Source organism: Echinops telfairi, unplaced genomic scaffold (assembly GCF_000313985.2).
Source record: "Echinops telfairi isolate 266 unplaced genomic scaffold, ASM31398v2 ScPeMD7_7424;HRSCAF=8462, whole genome shotgun sequence".
In the NCBI taxonomy this organism is placed as follows: domain Eukaryota; kingdom Metazoa; phylum Chordata; class Mammalia; order Afrosoricida; family Tenrecidae; genus Echinops; species Echinops telfairi.
In genome coordinates this window covers 21351550-21370583 of record NW_022111324.1, presented here as the reverse complement: position 1 = coordinate 21370583, position 19034 = coordinate 21351550, and the positions used below count along the sequence as shown (strand labels likewise).

Below are 19034 nucleotides of genomic sequence, written 5' to 3'. Positions count from 1 at the left end.
CAGATGGGCTTTGGGTCTCTGCTCTGACCCCCCTCCATTCTCACCAATGCATTTTTGTTTGTTTACTGTTTGCTGTGAATCTTCTGATGCCTGTTGCCTGGTCTCAATGACACCTCACAATCACACCAGCTGGTGTGCTTCTTCCATGTGGGTTTGCTGTTTCACTGTTGGATGGCTGCTAGTTTAACTTCAAGCCTTTAAGACCCCAGACATTGTATCTTTTAGTAGCCGGGCACCATCCTTTGTCTTCACCACATCTGTTTATGCACACATTTGGTTTTCAGTGATGATGTTGGGGGGGGCAGGAGGGGAATGAACATCACAGAATACCAATTTGTTAGAACAAAGTGTTCATGTATTGAGGGAAGGTATGAGCTGAGCGCAAGGCCTGTCTGCAACCTCAGTGTATTGCCTTATAAATATATGTACATAGCCCAATACCTCTATTTTTATGGATTAATGTATTTATATAAATACACATCTATCTTAATATCCTTATCTATACCTTTGCTTCCTAAAGCTTCTGAGAAATGTAATTTTTTAAGTGGAATAAAGTGCTAGTTATGAGAGCTGACTTCAAATAGTTCATGGAAAAACAAAATTTAAAGATCAGGGAATTTTCCCATACCCTTTCTGAAGGTCCCTTTTAGAGGGAAAAACAAACAAAAAAACAACCCACAGCAAACTAAGTGGATTCTGACTCAGTAATCCTATATAGGGGTTTCATGACTGCAAATGTTTATGGAAACAGAGAGTCTCATCATTCTTCTACAGAGCGGCTGGTGGTTTTGAACCACTGACCTTGTGGTTAGCAGTCCAATGCTTATGAGAATGCAGCAAGTAAAAAGTTAAGGAGATAACATTGGGTTAGATCCAAAAATGCTTTTGATTTATTATTTCAAAGAGTAAGTTTAGATTGCCTTTTGTAAGGAAAAGAAAGTCAAATTTTGTAGCTAAATAGGAGGGGGCTTCAAAAAGTTTGTGGAAAAATGGAATTAAAAGATAGTGGAATTTTCCCACAAATTTGTTGAAGTCCTTTTATACTACGTGGAAGTGCTACTTTAGGAAAATCATTCTGGTAGCTGACAACTCAGTACAAATAAAATATGAGAGCTGCAAGAGGCTCAATGGGAAAAGTCCATTATCTTTTAATTCCGTTTTTCCATGACCTTTTTGAATCCCCCTCATATGTAGCATCATCCCTTTAAGAGAGCCCACTCAAAACCCTTTATGAAGAACTTCCGGTAAACTAAAAGACACCTTGGCCGAGGTCAGTGTAGTCTTCTCTGGGGAAGCTTCTTCATCAGAGTCCTCATGGTGGCCTCTTTTCTTTTCCATATTAAATCTGCGATGACTCTCGGAAGGTAGTAATGACCTAAATGATTTTTCTTCTATTTCATCTTCTGTCATGGATTCATCAAATTTCAGGGAATATTCTGTTGCAATAGAAGTTGAATCTAAAAAAATACAGAAAAATAAAATTATTATTATAACAGCCTTCCATGGGTCTCCAACAGTATCTCTTTTAGACCCTTTATGGGGCAATACACCAACATAAATTCACAGCAAATAAGAATGGAATGAAATTTGCTTATCTTCTAAGTCACCTAAACCCCAAAGTGTGGTATTTTTTCAATTTTAATAAAGTACACCTTAACAACTTTTCTTCTTTCATAGTTCATGGCTTCAATGCGGTAACCAAACCCCAAGGCCATCATGATTTTCTGCAGCATTTCTTTCTATAATCTGTGTAACTTTATGATATTTGGCATAATTACTAGCACAGTATATGGCCTTGAAATCGTTTTACCTGGATACATTTGTCTCTGCACCTCAGACATATAATCTTGGACCATCATTATGTTCTAACTGTATTAACTAGTTAAGTAACTCTCCTTATTGTCATCCTACTCTAATCAATTGTATTAACTGGCTCAGTTACCAGTATTGCTAAGGGCTTGGAAGCCTCCCAAAGGAAATGTACAGGGAAAAGTTACCTTTCTCCTCAGGCAGAGATGGAATGCTATCACTCCGCAGCGAGTCATCGGCAGCTGTCTGGATGTGTTCCTCAATAGAACTCTTTTCACCATCAAGCACTTTCTTCTCGTTTTCCTTAGAAGGTGGGACTAGAGGACTTTCTTGATGGCTGCTACCACTACTACTTCTGCACATGGGCGTGAAAGCAAACAGACAAAGAATTAACAACATATGGACCACAATGTCAAATTCTTTAGTCAAGGAACGTGCCTTATAATCACGATGTGAAGATGTTAATATAAAAAGTAAAACATAAATATGTCTGACAAGAAACTTTCTGAAAAAATAAGAGGGATGCTTCACTTTTAAATAGGTCAAAAGGAATATGCACAATTCTCAGGCCATCACTCACTTTTTACTATCATTTAAAAGGCAACCCCCCAAAATACTGGTAATCTTTAACCTTAAGCCAAAAACATCCCCGAAGTCTTCTTAAAATCAAACAGTAGTTGAGCTTAACTAGGAGCATTGTGCTCTTTTAACCCTATCAACCTTTCATTGAAACCATGTTTCCACTAAGGAAAGGGGTTTGAGTGAAATGAAAAAGTTTTGTTAAAAATAATATGAATTTTGATATAATGAGTAGGACACAGACATCCTGAGGGGTTTCTGGTCTGGAGATGGTAGGATGAGACTTCTTTCTTTAGATCCTCATCGTTGGCAAGCTCCTACCAAAGGGCAAGATGCACTAAAAGTGGGACAACAGCTTTCTAAAAATCACAGAAGCAGAAAATGTAGTTGGGCCCTACATGCCCCAGATGCCATGAAGGGTTAGATAGTCTCTCTATGGGGTCACATTGACCACAGCAATTAGATAAAGATTAGATATGAAACTTACAGAGCAGTAAGTGTATGTTCATGGAGGTACAATGTGGAAAGGGAGAGTGAGACCCGTTGTACAACTTAACAGTGTAACCAATATCCTCGAACTGTATATGGAAAAACTTAATTTGTTTATGTTCTGATGTATATATTCACAACAATAAATTAAAAGTACAATTTTTTTAGTCAAGTGTCTGAGAAAGGGAGCTTTTACTCCATTTCCATTTCCTTATTTTTCATTAATTTCACAAATAATCACAATCTATTTCCACTTCAAACTATTCTACTGTAACTCTTCTTGCTAAACTCTACCTAACCGTCTAATTATCAAATCCAATCAATAATTTATTTCTCTTACAACATCAGATGTTAACCTCTGTCATTTGCTAATGTAAATGTAGTAAAATGCTAACATTAGGACAATCTGAGTGAAAGACATTTGGAGATTTTATATTAATCTTGTAATTTCCTACTTGCCTAAAATTATGTCAAAAGAGAGCTCTTTCGTTAAATCCCATGATTCTATTCATTTTTTACTTCAGTTCTCTTGTCACCTCTATAACCAGTGTTCTTAAATTTGTTTGGTTTAATAGATGTTTTTGAAATAACAATTTTCTTTCTTTTTTCAAAGGACATTTTCTGATAAAGCTATGAGGTAAAATATAGGGTACAGTAAGCCGCAAAGGCATTGAAGAAGGGCATGAGGCTGAATCATTTTATGCCAGTCATTCAACGGAGGAGCCCTGGTGGCGTTGTGAGTTACAAGTTGGATTGCTAACCACAAGGTCAGTAAGTAGTTCAAACCCACCCACTTCTCAGAGGGAGAAAGATAAGGCTTTCTTTTTTTTTCCCAAAAAGAGTTATAATCTCGCAAATTAACAGCAGCAGTTCTACCCTGTCCTAAAGGGTGACTGGCAGCTGGAGTTGACTTGTCAGCTTGGTAAGGTTTGTGGTAATCATCCAGTCAACAGACATAGACTGTTGCCACATTTTACCGGGACACAAGCAAGACCCGTCTTCAATAAAATGCCTATGCTACAAAAGACCTGCAATGACAAGTGCTGCGAGTAGGCAGAGAAACTGGAACCCTCCCCCACTGCTGGTGGGAATGCAAACTGAGGTAGTCACTTTGGGGAACGTTTTGGCAGTTCCTCAAAAGTCAAAAGGTGAGTTAGCACATGGCATATTTCTAGGTAAATATCAACGGGAAATGAAAACATGCCGTGCGAAACCTTGTGCACGAAGGTTGACAGCATTCAAAGTAGCCAAAATATTAAAACACACAGCTGATGTATGGAAAAATAAAATATTATATACAGTGGCATATTATTCAACCACTGAAATATATTAACTAGTGATAGATGCTACAAAATGGATGAATGCTGAAAACAGTTCCCAAGTCAAAGTCAGTCATAAAAGACCACAAATTTTACAATTCCATTACAACAAAATTCGAAAATAGGTAAGTTCATAGAGAATAGAAACAGCAGATCAGTGATTGCCAGGGGCTGACAGTTGGAATGAGAAGAGAGAGTGACTGCTAATGTGTATTGGGCTCCTTTTGGGACAGATGAAAGTGTTCTGGAATTAGAGTGGTGATCATTCTTTGTGACTAATTCTGTTTTCCCATGAGTTTTTTGAAGCTCCTTTGTGTATTAAAAACTATTGAATTGTACACTTTAGAAAGGGGGGGAACTTAATGGTGCGTGAATTATATCTCAAGTCATACACACAAAATAAGACATGACTCCTCCCTCACAGAGTTTCTGGTCTAGTCCATCAGGAATACGTCAGGGAATAAGGACTTCAGAGGTGGTAACGGCTGTAGTTGTTAGGTTCAGAGTGACACGGAGAACCAAGGTAGGCCCAATCAGACAAGAAGCAGGATTCAGGTCTTTAAGGGCAAGTAAAAGTTACTGAACTGAAGAGAAGAGGGTCTAGAAAGAAGATACATCATATGGAATGGCACAGGAGACTGGAAGCATGGTTCTAGTAGACGACTGTTAATAAACAGTTGGTGGAGTGAAAAGTTAGATGAGTATGCTAAGAGGGGCAAATTCTGAGAGATGGAGAGAAGTCAAAAGCCGAACTATAAACATTCTATGTAAAGGAGCACCTAGTCTTATCGCCCTCCCTGGGATAGACTGGTGTGAGTAAACAGCTTTGCGGTTAGTACCTCAATGTAAAGTCTCTCTGCTAAGTGCATGCTAGGCTAAATGCTTTAGAATTTGCCTTGAATGTTTTGAGGGATCATGATGGTTTCAAACAAGTGAATAACCAAATTGGCTGTAATTTAAAAAGCCACTCTAGTACCATGAGGCTAATGAATAAACTGGGGGAAAGATTAGAGGTCAAGGAAACTAACTAGTTGTCTGCGGTAATCTAGATGATAGCTCAAATGAAGCAGTGTCAGTTAAGGTAAGTCATTTAATCTTACTGATCTGTACTTTCTCACTTGTCATATGGACCCTCACCACCTATCTTCATCGTGTTCTTGTGAGAATTAAATAACACGCCAAACATCAAGCAGAGTGTCAGGTACATAGTAGGTTCTCCGTAACTGTCAGTGCAGAACCCACATTAATGTCTACATTTTTTATAGTCTCAATTTTTTAAATTGAGGCTTTATTACACTTTTGATGTGTAGGTATCCAACCTGAAAGGCTGTAACGTTGTCTTGAAGATCTAATCCCAGAAGAGAATATAATGAAAAACTATATATACCATATATACTCGTGTATAAGCCGAGGTTTTCAGCACATTTTTTTAATGCAGTTCTTGTGGTAAAATTAGGTGCCTTAGCTGATATTCCATTCGGCTTATACTCGAGTATGTACGGTATATACCAACTAATGCTGTGTCAGGTACCACTGACAAAGTATTCAATCTTATTTTTTAGTGACAGAGATTAGTATATGCAGCAATATCAAGGCATACAGATATCAGCAAGGCAATGTGCAATAAACTCTGGCTCAGAGTCAGAAATTCTAGAGTTTAATTCCTGGGTGCAAGATCATCTATGTCACTGTGGGTGAGCTTCTTAATATCTCTGTGGGCCTGGGTTCTTTTATCTAATGAATGAGGGCACCACTATCTACTCTGAAAGAAATCTATGAAGATTAAACAAATGAAAAGACAATTTATAGTGTACTTGTACAAAGTATACTCTTGAGAAACCAATTATTTTATAATTAATGGGGGAAATTTAAAGAGGGACGTCAGTACACTTTAAAGATCAGATATTACTCTTTTGACTTCATATGAAGGAGGTTAAATGATCAAAGAAAAGCAAAATGTAAGCCATTTAAGAGAATTTACCAAACAATCTGATAAAAGAATCAAACTACTGTTTTCACCTTCGATGGAAAGCCTTGTATCTTGAAGACTCAGAATAACTATCATATGAAGAATACTTCGACTGCTTTGAGTACACGGTCCCCTCTTTACTCTGAGACAATGAAACAGATTCACTTTTCCTGCAAAGAAAATACAAGTTGATTAAACATTCCGAGTCGCTAACAAGAGAAAGATTTTAAAAGAATGTTCAATAGAAACATTAAGAAGCACTTTCTGCTTTATTAAGGGAAATAAACACAAAATCACCACAAGTGCCAATGAACATGAACAAAGACTTGAAATGAAAATTGCTGGGTTTAGGTGAAAACTTTTTTTCTATCTCTAAATTTACTAATGTTATTATACTGTACTTATTATAAGTAGAGGACATAATAACAATTTAACAAAAATTGTTGTGTACTATAAATCCAACAGTTTGAATTAGTTATAAAGTATCCTATTAATTCCTTTTATTTATTTAGTGTTTATAGTTTTAAAAACCAATTTATCTCTCTTCTATGCCTGCAAGTCACTTACATGCTATGAAAAGCTCAAGTAAAAAAAGAGCAAAGGGAAGAGAAACACGGTATGCATGAATTGTTGAACGTAAAACTAAAGATTTGCTCTGTAAACCTTCACCCACTTCACAATACAAGTTTTACAAAAGGGGGGCGGTAAAGAAAAGAATCAAAGAAATGTTTTATTTCTGGTTTACTTGTGAATTATACAAGGTTTTCTGTTTCATATTTTGGAATTTAAAAAATAATTCTATTATAAAGAGTTTATTTAGAATATCGTATAAGATTCAACTAAACTGTTTATATTGCTAAGTTTATGTCCTAACATTTTAGAAGTAGAATGTATTTTTTTCAAAACAGACCAACTTGGCAAAGTATCAATGCACATAAGCATCAGTGTAAAATTCTGATTAGGCAACACTGTATTCTAAACTTTCCTAATATCACAGAACAGTTTAATCAGCATTTCAAAAGTACACAGGCTAACCTAAAATATTTAATGTTATGTAACTCTATTTGCTTTAAATTTTATTAGGTTAGTAGTAATTTCATGAATGACTTTTAGTTTTTAAAGATATTTATATGATACGGGTTCTCTTCTTTTCTCTCACTCTCCATAGATCCAGGGTTTTAACTTCCATCCAAATATTTGTTATTGTTCGCTGCAGCCAAGCCAGTTCCAACTCAAGGTGACCCCATGTAATAATACCGCATATACTCGAGTATAAGCCAACCTGAGTATCAGCCGAAGCCCCTAATTTTACCACAAAAACGGCATTTAAAAATGTGCTGAAAAACTCAGCTTATACACGAGTATATACGGTATTCCCCAAATTCACGAATCAGTCTACACCTCTCCTTTGTGCTCAACAGCAAAATACTTTGCCCTAAGCCCCGTCTTCTTCTGCTTTCCTATCTCCATAAAAAGATAACATCATCTACACACCAGCACAAGTAAATGCCTGTAAGTCAGTCTGCTTACTGCCATCTGCCATCCACTGAATCTCAATTAGTCCTGAGATCTTATTGTACTCCCTAAACCGCTTTCAAATTCCTCTACTTCACTATCAACACTGCTTCCTTCCTAGTCCAAGCTCTCATTTATCTCCTGCTTAGACTGCTGCAATGGCTTGCCTATCAGTGTCTTGGCTTCCAGTCCGGTTTCCTGCCAACCCAGTCCATATAAAACATCCAAAATGTGATTTAAAAAATATTACACAAGCGTTTAAAAAATAAGACACAAACAGAATCATGTCACCCAACGTGTCTAAAAAATCTTTAATGACTTCTCATTGCTCTCAGAATACCCTCCCAAATCCTTATGGTCTGCAATATTCTACCATCCCTGAAATACCTCATCTCATTCTGCTATTTGCTCTCTGCCTCCAGCCACGTTGGTTTTCATGTTCTTTAAATACGCATGGCCCTCTGTACTCGGGTCTTTGACTGTATTGACCTGTCTGCTCCTTACCTCCTTCATATCACTAGTTCTTCTTACCCATTAGGACTCACTCTCAGCTTTACTTTCCCCAGAAAGACCTCTCTGATCTTCCTACACCTTCTGGCTACTCAAACTTTTCTGTTATATATCTCACAGATGTTATTTTCTTATCTCAGTTTATAAGTGTTCAATAACTTAAGTAAGATTTTATTAATATCTTATCTTCACAATAGGTTCCAAGTTCCTAACTATATTCTCAGTATCCAGAACAGCAAATAATCTTTACAGACTTTTGGAATGACTATGATTGTTAACCTATCTATTTCCGCTCTGGTCCTCAGCTGTTTCATGAAGTCTGGAGGGTGCTGCCGTTGGTGGTCATACGGTGTTGCTAGTGGAGCTCCGGAAGCAGTGACAGCGTCCGAGATGTGAGTTCGAGCCAACTCTGCCATCTACGTAGAAACATACACACAACGGAAAGGAAGACGGAGAAAGATAATGTCATGGGAGAACTGAGAGGGAACACCTCAAAAAGACTGCTGGACCGATGGACGGAGAAAGATAATGTCATGGGAGAACTGAGAGGGAACACCTCAAAAAGACTGCTGGACCGATGGCTAGCAAACTGTGCTGCTAACTGAGGAGATACTGTAGGCAAGTCATTTATCCTTTTTAGTTCTCAACAACTTCAGGTTACAAAAGTGAAAAGTTAAGAGTATACGACTTCTTAAGGTTTCACTCACCTACAATAATACTTTACCTAAATTATTCAGGAAACTTTTAAGTGATATAGGTCATAGTAAACCAAATTAACTCTTCTTTCAGGTCAATTCAATTACTACTTCCTTTTAAGTCTTTTCTGAGCAACAATATAACATACACTCCCTTGACCACTATTGCAAATCATACACCACACACACACAAATTAGGTATTTATTCATTGTCTAAACACACACACACACACACACACACACACACACACACACACACACGGTATTTATTTATTGTCTAAAGATAGTCCTTCTACTGAAGCTTTGTTTTCAGTATCTTTATCAATGGTGCCTACTACGTTGATGAAAATTTTATTAAAAAGAGATTTTATACTTATCTTTACATCTATAGTGTCTAACACAGATGTTAAGTAACTGAATCATGACACAAATAGTCCTAACTTTTATTTAAAAAAACAAACAAACAAGTATGTAACTGCTAAAATAAATTCAAACTATAAGATTATGATATTCTACATAGAAAATCAGTAAAACTATTTCTGGCTGTATTCTTGGTACAGTAAAAGAAAAGACACTTCAACCTTCTGGGTAAAAATATACATCTTTAAACAAAGCAGATCAGTGGCTCCCAGAGCCAAAGCTGGGGACTGAAACAGACAACAAAAGCTTTCTGAGATCATGGAAATGTTCTATTTCTTGATTAGGGTGGTGTTTACAGATCTGAAGGGACTTCAAAAAGTTCAAAGAAAAATAACACTGTTTTTAAATTTTTTCATAAACTTCTAACCCCCTTGTACATATATTTATCAAAACTCATCGAACTATATACTTAAAACTGATGCATGTTATTGTTTGGAAATTATATGTAAATTTGGTGGTTTCCCATCTTTTTTCTGCCTCTGTATCATTACCATGTGCACACACTCCAATCAATGATGTCTCATCTCAACAGATCATGGCTCCCTACAGTGAACAACTGGCTAAAAATATACACTTGTTAGATGTTAGAAACTCATTTCTACCAAGAGCATAGCTAGTCAAACTGACTGAAAAGAATGAAAACAAAAGGGTCCCAGTGGCCCTACCTCACAGATTTGGCGAGCTGCATCTGTGGTGAGGCGAGCAGTCTCTGTTTGCTGAGCTGCTATTTTACATGTTGCTTCTTGCAGGACCTCAGTTACTTCCCGCTGTGATTTAACTACATGCTTCAACGATTCTGCATGAACCTGTAAATAAGTGATGAAAAAAGAACTTAGACTTCAGCTCTCCTGTCCCAAAATAGCTTTTAATTTACATAAATGTCTCATGGATCAAATGCCTTGTTAGCAAATATGTGACTAATATCTGGATGCATGCTTTGATTCTAAGCTCACTATTTACTAGTTGATGTGTCCATGGATAAGTAATTAAGTACCTCAGTTTCCAATTCCCTAAATTGGGACTAATAGTAACAATTCATGCCTACCAATTTCACAGGGTTGATACAAGAATCAAATGGTATGAAGTTATCACACTGAGTATAAAGCACTACTATTATTTACAGCTTTTAAATTTCAACCCTGTATAATTAAAGAATATTAAAGTTATATGAAAGATAGGAGTGTTGAGAAAATCGGTAAATGATACAAAATATGCGACCTGGGCTGCTTTGTTTCGGGTTTCTTCTAAATGTCTCTTGCTTTCCAGAGCCTCCTGTTCAGCTTTCAGTTTCAAAACGGCCAGGTCTCGATCATGGCGCTGCTGCTGGGCCTTCAAAATAAAGGAATGTTAATGGCGTGTTACTTTTAAGAATTTTAACACAGAAACTAGAATAAATGCAATGTTATTTTCCTAATGCACATCATTTAAAGCAACAGATTAAGGCCTTAAAGGAAAGATGGGATATTCCTCAACCACTTAACGTTTATCAAAACATTCCCTGTCCACCAACTGTGTCTCAAATCACGTAGGAACACAAAACACTTCCACAGCATTCAGTACTGTGAGCTGACATCCAAAACAAGTTAGCCTCTTTGGAACATGTCCTATATGTACAAATAAAAGTAATACTTCATAACTCACCATTTTATGACTCCTTCACTGTGTCTCTGGAGGGGCAATTTCATACAGATACTGCCCCTACCCTTCAAAAATGGTCTCTCTCTCTCTCATCTTTCTTTTTTCCACCTGGAATCTTTCTATAAATCTATTAGCTGCATGTTTATATATTTTTGTCACTCTGAATAGTGCTAAGTAGTCTGGTTTACATTCTCTAGAGGTGCTAAAGTTGGATATTAAGTCATATAATGCCCCGCTCAAATCTGGAGACCCAAAGATGGATCCTTTTGCTTATCATTAAAGTTCTTTCGTAGAGCAAAGACAAGACAGGAAAACAAAGCAAAATAAAAAACACAGGCTAAAAGTTAAATAGAAAGAAAGTTCCATAAATACCTTTATGATCTGAGCCAGAGACACACTCTCCTGCTGAGCAAAGGAAATACCTCGAACTCTTTCTACATCTGACAGCTGGCGCATGGACTCCTCAATAGCACTCAAATAACTAAGCTCTGCTGCCAACCGATGCTGGAGGACAGCAGGGGAAAAGCGCTTCGGACCTGGAGGGCGGAACAACCGCCAAATGAAAAAGTGCATCTCCATTTCTATTAACAGTTCCTAAAATTTGCACTTCATGTTAACAGTCACAAACCACATAAAGGAAAGGAAGATATTGCTTTTGTATTTATCCATATTTATGTATGTGTGTCTTTATACATACACACCCAGAGATAGATACTTGAGGGGGTTTCAAAAAATTTGTGGGAAATTCCATGATCTTTTAATTCCATTTTTCCACAAACTTTTTGAAGATGCTTAGCAGGTGTCCCTAACCGTAACCCACACTTTGGATGATACACACACACATATCTATTTCTTCAGATGTAGTTCTACAAATCCGAGGCCAGCAATGACGTGGCAGGGATCACCATTCTGAATCTCTCGTGCTTTCACCAGGACTCGTTTCCTGCTTGGTTTTTGTCTCAGACTTCACAAAGTAATCATATCCATTGGAAACTCCTCCCTATGGTTTTACTGAAGGAAATGGGGTTTCCAGGCAGACATTCGCATCTGATTTAAGAACTGCGTGGTCAACTTGCCGGGTGCTGAAGCCATCTCTGCAGCTGGCCTGCTGGCAGTCGGGTTGGCCTCGGGGAAAGCTCCGCTAGGGCTCAATGCTGCTGGACTTGGAGGCACTATCACTGAGGACGTGGTCTTTTCCAGTGAAGTGCCCGGAAGGTCAAACTGCAACAACTTCTGGGAACTTGGAGACAGAGGAGAAGTCGGGGTTTTCTGAGATCTTCCCTTTTCTGGTGAGACACTAGAAAAAAGAAAACTCCCCTCAAGAACACAGCGAACAATTTATAACAGTGGTTCTCAACTTTCCTGATGCCGCGACCCTTTAATACAGTTCCTCATGTTGTGGTGACCCCCAACCATAACATTATTTTCATTCCTACTTCATAATAATTTTGCTACTGTTATGAATTGGGTGACCCCTGTGAAAGGGTCGGTCAACCCCTAAAGGGGTGGCGACCCACAAGTTGAGACCCGCTGATTTCTAAGAACAACATGCACGACACGACTGTCTTGCGCATTAACTTTTCAAAGCTGTGATTCAGGTAGTTTTTCACTCAACATAGCTAGCTGCTGAGTGCCTGAATTCTACTCTAAGCCTCCGCTAGTAAGACAGAAAGGTGGTCTCTGCATCAGATTAATGCTTAACCCTTTCCTCTCCAATGTACGTATATCACTGGAGTGTCTAGGGCAAATCTATTAAAATAATTGAACCTCACAGAATAAATTACAGCCATATGGAAAACCAGGGTCAAAACGATCTAATCAAAGTTTCTTAAAATGTGACTCTGAAAGAGAATAAAATGTCAAAGTTTGTACTAAAAACCTAATCAGTAATAGCCAGTTGCCACTGAGTGCACATAACTCTTGGCTCCCTCATGTGTGCCAGGGTAGAACTGTGCTTCACCGGGCTTTCAGTGGTTGATATTTTCGCATGTAGATTACCAGGACTTTCTTCTACCTCTGAAGGGACTCGATCTTCCAACCTTTTGGCTAACAGATCAGCATGTAAAATACCATTTACATCATCCAGACACTTTCTATTAAAAACTTAGAAATGATAAAACAAAAACAACTAGTTTTGTGGTACCCGGCTTAGCTCAAAAGATTCAAAGCAGAAAATTATGTTCATACTCTGTATCACTAAATACTCAGCATGTGCCCATTGCTTCTTGGATAGACATGCAGACTGAATGGGTAAGGGAGAAAGGGGAAGTATACCTGTAAACACATATAGACTTGACAGAGAACATTTGTATATACGTATTTTCTTTTGCTGCCAATCCATGACTGTGGTGGAGAACAGAGGGGCAATTGAGTTGCTGGGCATGGGAGCTCAAGACCAAGGTCATTCAGTCTAACATAGTCCCACAAAGATTAAATCCTACTTTGGTGAGTAGTGAGTGGGGTCCTAAAATCTCATCTAAAGCACTGCGAGGAGGAGACCAGATTAGCCAAGGAAAAAAAAACACCTGGCAATTGTATTCAGGAGAGGTAGCTGTGCTAGAGGTAGGGAGTTCCTGAAGAAGTGGTGATAGATAACCGTATTCTAGAATAGAGATTAAACAAAGACCCCAAACAGTTGTGATCAAAGTTACCCATGGCAACTTCTGTGCGTCACAACAGAACTGTCTTCCACAGGGTGGCAACAGCTGACTCTTCAGAAGCGGACCGCCAGGTCTTTCTTCCCAGGGACTTTTTGCTGAACTCCAACTTCCAACTTTTTGTTTAGTAGCCAAGCACATTGTTAGTACCAACAAGGAGACTAGAGTTATAAACAGGGCTACAAAGTCTGTGCAGAAAGAGTTTTACAGTAGTTTATAAATAGTAAAAATAAAGTTAGTATGAAGCTGAAAGTTACCAAATGCATTTCATGAATATCAACATTACTATAAAGGTAATTACTGTGATTTACAGTATAACTATACATTACCTCACAGAATGTCCAGAAAGATCCTCTAATATGCTATCAGTGTCAAGAGTCTGCTCAGAGTCTTGAGCAGAATGTTTGCTGCTGGTCCCAGATTTCTTTCCTTGATGGGACCCGTGTTCTGAGCCAGACTGTACTTTTTCCTCATCAAGAAGAGAGTTTTTATTATTTCCAGGAAGGGAATCCAACCCTGTAAGATAAATTTCTTAAGCAGCTGATTCCCAATATAAAAAGCTATGGAGAGACAGACTCCAATAAAATAATAAAAAATATAAATGAAAATACAGTATTTTAAAATTGCCCAGTATTAATATACTTTTTTCTTATCTAAAAGAAAACAATTCACCCTTCTGTTTCCATTTAAGGACAATGGGGTTTCCTCCACTAATATCCATAAATGAGTATTAAAAATAAATCATTCTTTAATAAAAGACAAGTAGATTAAGCAAGAATGAAGAACTACTCTACTCCTACTTAAAAAAAAAAACCTAACCAAAAGTTTTTTAAAGATAAAATTCAAAGCTGGAAAAACTGGTATACTCAAAAGCTGCCAACAGCATTACACAATCCTTATAAAAAACTCTAAAGCAAGAATAATGTAGCTATATCCAGAAAAATCTTCATATTCTGACTCAGTATAATTTTACTTATAGGATTGTCTCAAAAATACTCAAGTTAACAAAATTATCCATTATACTCAATCCATAGCTTTCATAATTTAAAAGTTTCAGTTTACATTTCCAACAGAAGAGTTACCTAAAGTATATACATAATAATAACATTTAAGTAAGCACTTTGAACTTAAAAATCTTTTCTATAAGAAAAAAAGAACAGGAAACAGGGAGAAAATGGAGTAAATGATGTTACCTTGAGAGGATTACAGTGAATGAGAAAAACAAAATGTGCATAAATTATTGAATGTAAAACTAATGATCTGCTCTGTAAACCTTCACCCAATTTCTCTCTCTCTCTCTCTCTCTCTCATACACACACAATATGTTCTCCATACATATCATCTTATTGCTCTGAAACACCTTGTGAAATGTATATTAAATCCCCAACTTACTGATGAGATAACTAGGGTCTATGAAGCTAAATAACTTCCCCGAGGAAGTACAGTCAATAGCACAAACAGCAGAAATCAGGCTTCATGATTCAATGTCTAATGTAGTGTTTAACAGTAAGTTTAAACAGCAGCAAGAGAAAGTGTTTATTGGTATATTTTTTTAAAAGAAAACATACTGAATTGCATGTACATTTTAATGTTAGCTAAAATTTTTTTTTATATAGAAGTGGAAAAAACTTGTGTCGTTATGCTGTATTGATAGTGATTGTGGTAGTTACATAATCTGTTGTCAATTTCAGACTTAAGTGTGAAGGGGTGGCGTTTAGTCTGTTAATCAGGTTGATGACCTCATTTGGAGGCACTGAGAAGATAAAACAGCTTGCTGGAGCCGGGACTCATGCTCACTCCCTGCGAGATAGTCCTGCATAAAAGATACATGGAGCTACTACGCTAAAGCCCTAGAGCTGAAGGAGCTGTGTAGAGATAGACACCTGCCAGTGAAGAGATGCTTCCACGGCCACTGGATCCACAAGACTTTGCACCCTCTGGCCTGTGATCTTCCTGCATTCTGAGTCATTGCATGTGTTTCGTGAGTCTGAAGAGGAATTTACAGATTGGTATCGGATATATGGGCTAACATTGGACTTACTTGATCTGAACTGGGCTGGAATGTTTTCTCAATATCCAATTGCTCTTGTATATAAAACGTTTTCTTATACACATATGCATGTTTTGTGAATTTATTTCTCTAGTCTACCCAGACTAACACAGTGTTACACTGAGCAATTTTTCATTTAAAATCTTGCTATAAAAGGAAAAAAGTAATGTTGCATTTCCTTGGACTCAGAATGGTTACTCCACCTCATTTATGACAATCCATCATAAGAAGTCACTTAAAAGATCGGCACCATGAATTAGATAAAAAATATTGGGTACACTATCAAAGTTGGGGGTGGGGGCATGCAGAAATAATCTAAGGAGTTACTAATAATCATCAATGCCTTTATAATCTAAAACTTATTTATGATCCCTAGGTGAGAAGAATATACTAGCTATTTCTGTATTTCTATAATAAAGATGCTTTGATTTTAAAATAAGAACCTGTTCATTAATTCATTTTTTCTGCACTTCAAACTAGATAGTATAAACAATACAATGGTCTATACAAGACAAGGAAAATATTTTGCCATCCATTAAAAGATTGCTAAATCAAAGTACATTTATATGTTTTAAAGATAAATTAACTTTATATGTTTTAAAGATAAATCACACTTTAATCTACAGAAACTGTCAACGGCATTGGGTAAGCAGTGTCGGCTGTAATTTACATAAAGAACATACAGAGACCTCTTTCACCACCAAGTGGAGAATGTTTTTGAAAAGTTACATTGATTTTAGAACTTGGAAAAACTAAGTTTAAGAAGACGCTGTGGAAACTTAATTCTTAAGTAATGTGAGAGGCATCCTTGGGAAAAAGTAAGGGCTTTCTACTCCCGTAAAGAGTTACAGCCTTGGAAACCCCCAGGGGCAGTTCTACCCTGCCCTACACAGTCCATATGAGTAACCATTGATTCAATGGCAGTAAGAAACAGCAGGGAAACTGGCAGATACAAAATACTATGTATTTTAAAGTTGTGCTATATATTGTAGAGGAACTCTGGTGGCATAGTGGTTCCGTGGTGGGCTGCTAACCATACAATCAGCAGTTGGAAACCACCAGCTGCTCCTTAGGAGAAAGACAGAGCTTTCTACTCCTGTACAGAGTTATAGTCTTTAAAAAAAAAAAAAGAGTCACAGTCTTGGAAACACAGGGGCAGCTCTATCCTGTCTACAGGGTTACTATAAATCAGAATCAACTCAATGGCAATGTGTTTGGTATTGTAGCACAAATGTAGTTTTATGTATGACTTATTTCTTTGTGTGAACAATACTAAATTTGGGAAATCAGGCCACAAAAGCCAAGCTCTGCTCATAACTTGTTGGTGACTTTAGGTGATACAATAACATAACAAAGCGTAACATCTGCTAAATAAAAGAGATGGGCAAGATCAGGATTCTACAAACTATGTTCAACCGAATTCTACCTCCATAACCTGTTTGCTGAAGGAAGGATTCAACGGCCAAATAAATATGGGAAATGCTTCATACAATTGCCTCATGCCCATCCTAAAATAAACAATGCATATCAGCATGTTAAAAGCGTGGAGTCTACACGGAAGACATATACCAGTCTGTGAGATCCAAGGAGGGTATGATACCAGAACCTAAATTCTAAACACCTCTGTTTTTGGATCTCTGTGGATGATAGTGGAAGCCCAAGATCTATTTGTGGGGTTCCCACCACATGGACTGTCTCCAGTGAATCCCCACTGACTAGTCTAAGCGTGTGACTAGCCTTCATATCAGACACAGAGCATCGTACGGTGGATTTTAGCAGTTCTCGTTAGGCTGAAATGCAACACCTGTCATTAGATCTCCCTTTGGACTGATTCTGAATTTATTCTGTTTATCAAATAGCTTCTGCTTTCTTTTTCACTGAGGTTTTCCTCTCTTTTATTTGGTTAATACTGCTTGGTATTTTTTTAAATTCTGATTATATGTTTCTCTGTATAGGGAAGTCAGGATGAGTGGGTCCATGAAGATAGCACCTGGATTAATAGTTACCTGGGAGCGTGGAAAGGGAGGTTGGAGGAAAGGGAGTCAACAGCAATGGGTACAGGAAGGAAGAAAAAGTTGATTGTGGTGATGATTGCACTAAATATAACTGAACTATTAAATTGTATGTTATGTTAATTTCATCTCAATAAACTAATTTTTAAAGTGTTGATTATAAGGAAAAAAAACAATTTTACTTTAAAAGCATTTTCCAAATGTATGGGACCAGGAAGCTCTTTTCCCCCGAACACCAGTGAAACAGTCGATCTCTCTGTGAACCAGTATTCAACAAGAAAAGGACGACTTGGGGACGTGCTGACAAAATGATCCCTGAAGAAACAAGCTCCCAGAGGGACTTGGAGGGGAGAAGGAGGTGGGGGAAGGAAGTGGTGAGCAAACAATCGCATAGACAGGGAAACAACTAGGGAATTAAGATCAACAACAAGGAGGATGTAGAGAGCCTGGGAGTGTTGGAGCAGCAGCAATCTAGCTGAGAGGAAGTACTAAGAGATGAAAGTAGAGAGAACATGATGGTGGGGCAGGAGGAAGGTAAAAGGAAACAGGAAGGATCTAGGAAGGAAAGCTATGGATAGGTGTATAAGCATAGGTGTGTATATATGCAAATACATTAATCCATAAAAATAGAGGTATTGGCCTATGTACATATATTTATATAGCAATACACTGAGGTAGTGGACAGACTTTGGGTCTGCTCATAACCGCCCTCCCTCAATAATACAAGCACACTTTGTTCTAACAAACTGGCATTCTGTGATGCTCACCCTGCCAGCACAATTGCTGAAGACAAAAGCAAGCAAATGTGGTGAAGAAAGTGGATGGTGCCAAGCTACTAAGAGATATAGTCTCTGGGGTTTTAAAGGCTTGAAGTTAAACAAGCAGCCATCCAGCAAAGAAGCAACAAGCTCACATAGAAGAAGCACATCAGCCGGTATGATCATGAGGTATCATTGGGACTGGGTAACAGGCATCGGAAGACGCATAACAAACAAACAAAAACATATTGTTGAGAATAAGAGGGGTCGGAGCAGAGCCCAAAGCCCATCTGTAGATAATGGAACATCCCCTCACAGGGCAGTCACGGGGAAGGGATGAGTCAACCAGGGCACTGTAAAGCACTGATGAAACACACAGTTCCTTGAGACTTCCTCACTCCCCACTAACATGACCCCAGTGCTACTTCTCACTTCAGACTAGACCAGAGCATGTACACAGGTAGAGATAAGAGATAAGAGCTTAAGATACACGGAATTCAGGAACAGGAATGGGAATGGCCATATCAGAAGTGTAGGGGGAAGGGTGGGAGAGAAGGGGAGAAAGGGGGAACTGATTGCATTGATCTACACATAACCACATACCCGCCCCCCCC

The 19034-nt window shown here is 37.9% G+C and overlaps 1 protein-coding gene across 2 annotated transcripts in view; it reads right to left on the bottom strand.

Moving 5' to 3' along the window:
• The window catches only part of CEP350 (centrosomal protein 350), a 130778-nt gene that overhangs the window by 66738 nt on the left and 45006 nt on the right, over positions 1-19034 (bottom strand). For both annotated transcript variants that reach the window (XM_045298317.1, XM_045298318.1), the window contains exons 14-22: positions 13930-14116; positions 12020-12240; positions 11316-11479; positions 10524-10634; positions 9971-10111; positions 8470-8606; positions 6216-6335; positions 1998-2164; positions 1261-1457 (exon numbers count right to left, since the gene is read on the bottom strand). In XM_045298317.1, coding sequence (XP_045154252.1) covers positions 1261-1457; positions 1998-2164; positions 6216-6335; positions 8470-8606; positions 9971-10111; positions 10524-10634; positions 11316-11479; positions 12020-12240; positions 13930-14116 — 1445 coding nt within the window. The remainder of the gene's footprint in view (positions 1-1260; positions 1458-1997; positions 2165-6215; positions 6336-8469; positions 8607-9970; positions 10112-10523; positions 10635-11315; positions 11480-12019; positions 12241-13929; positions 14117-19034) is intronic.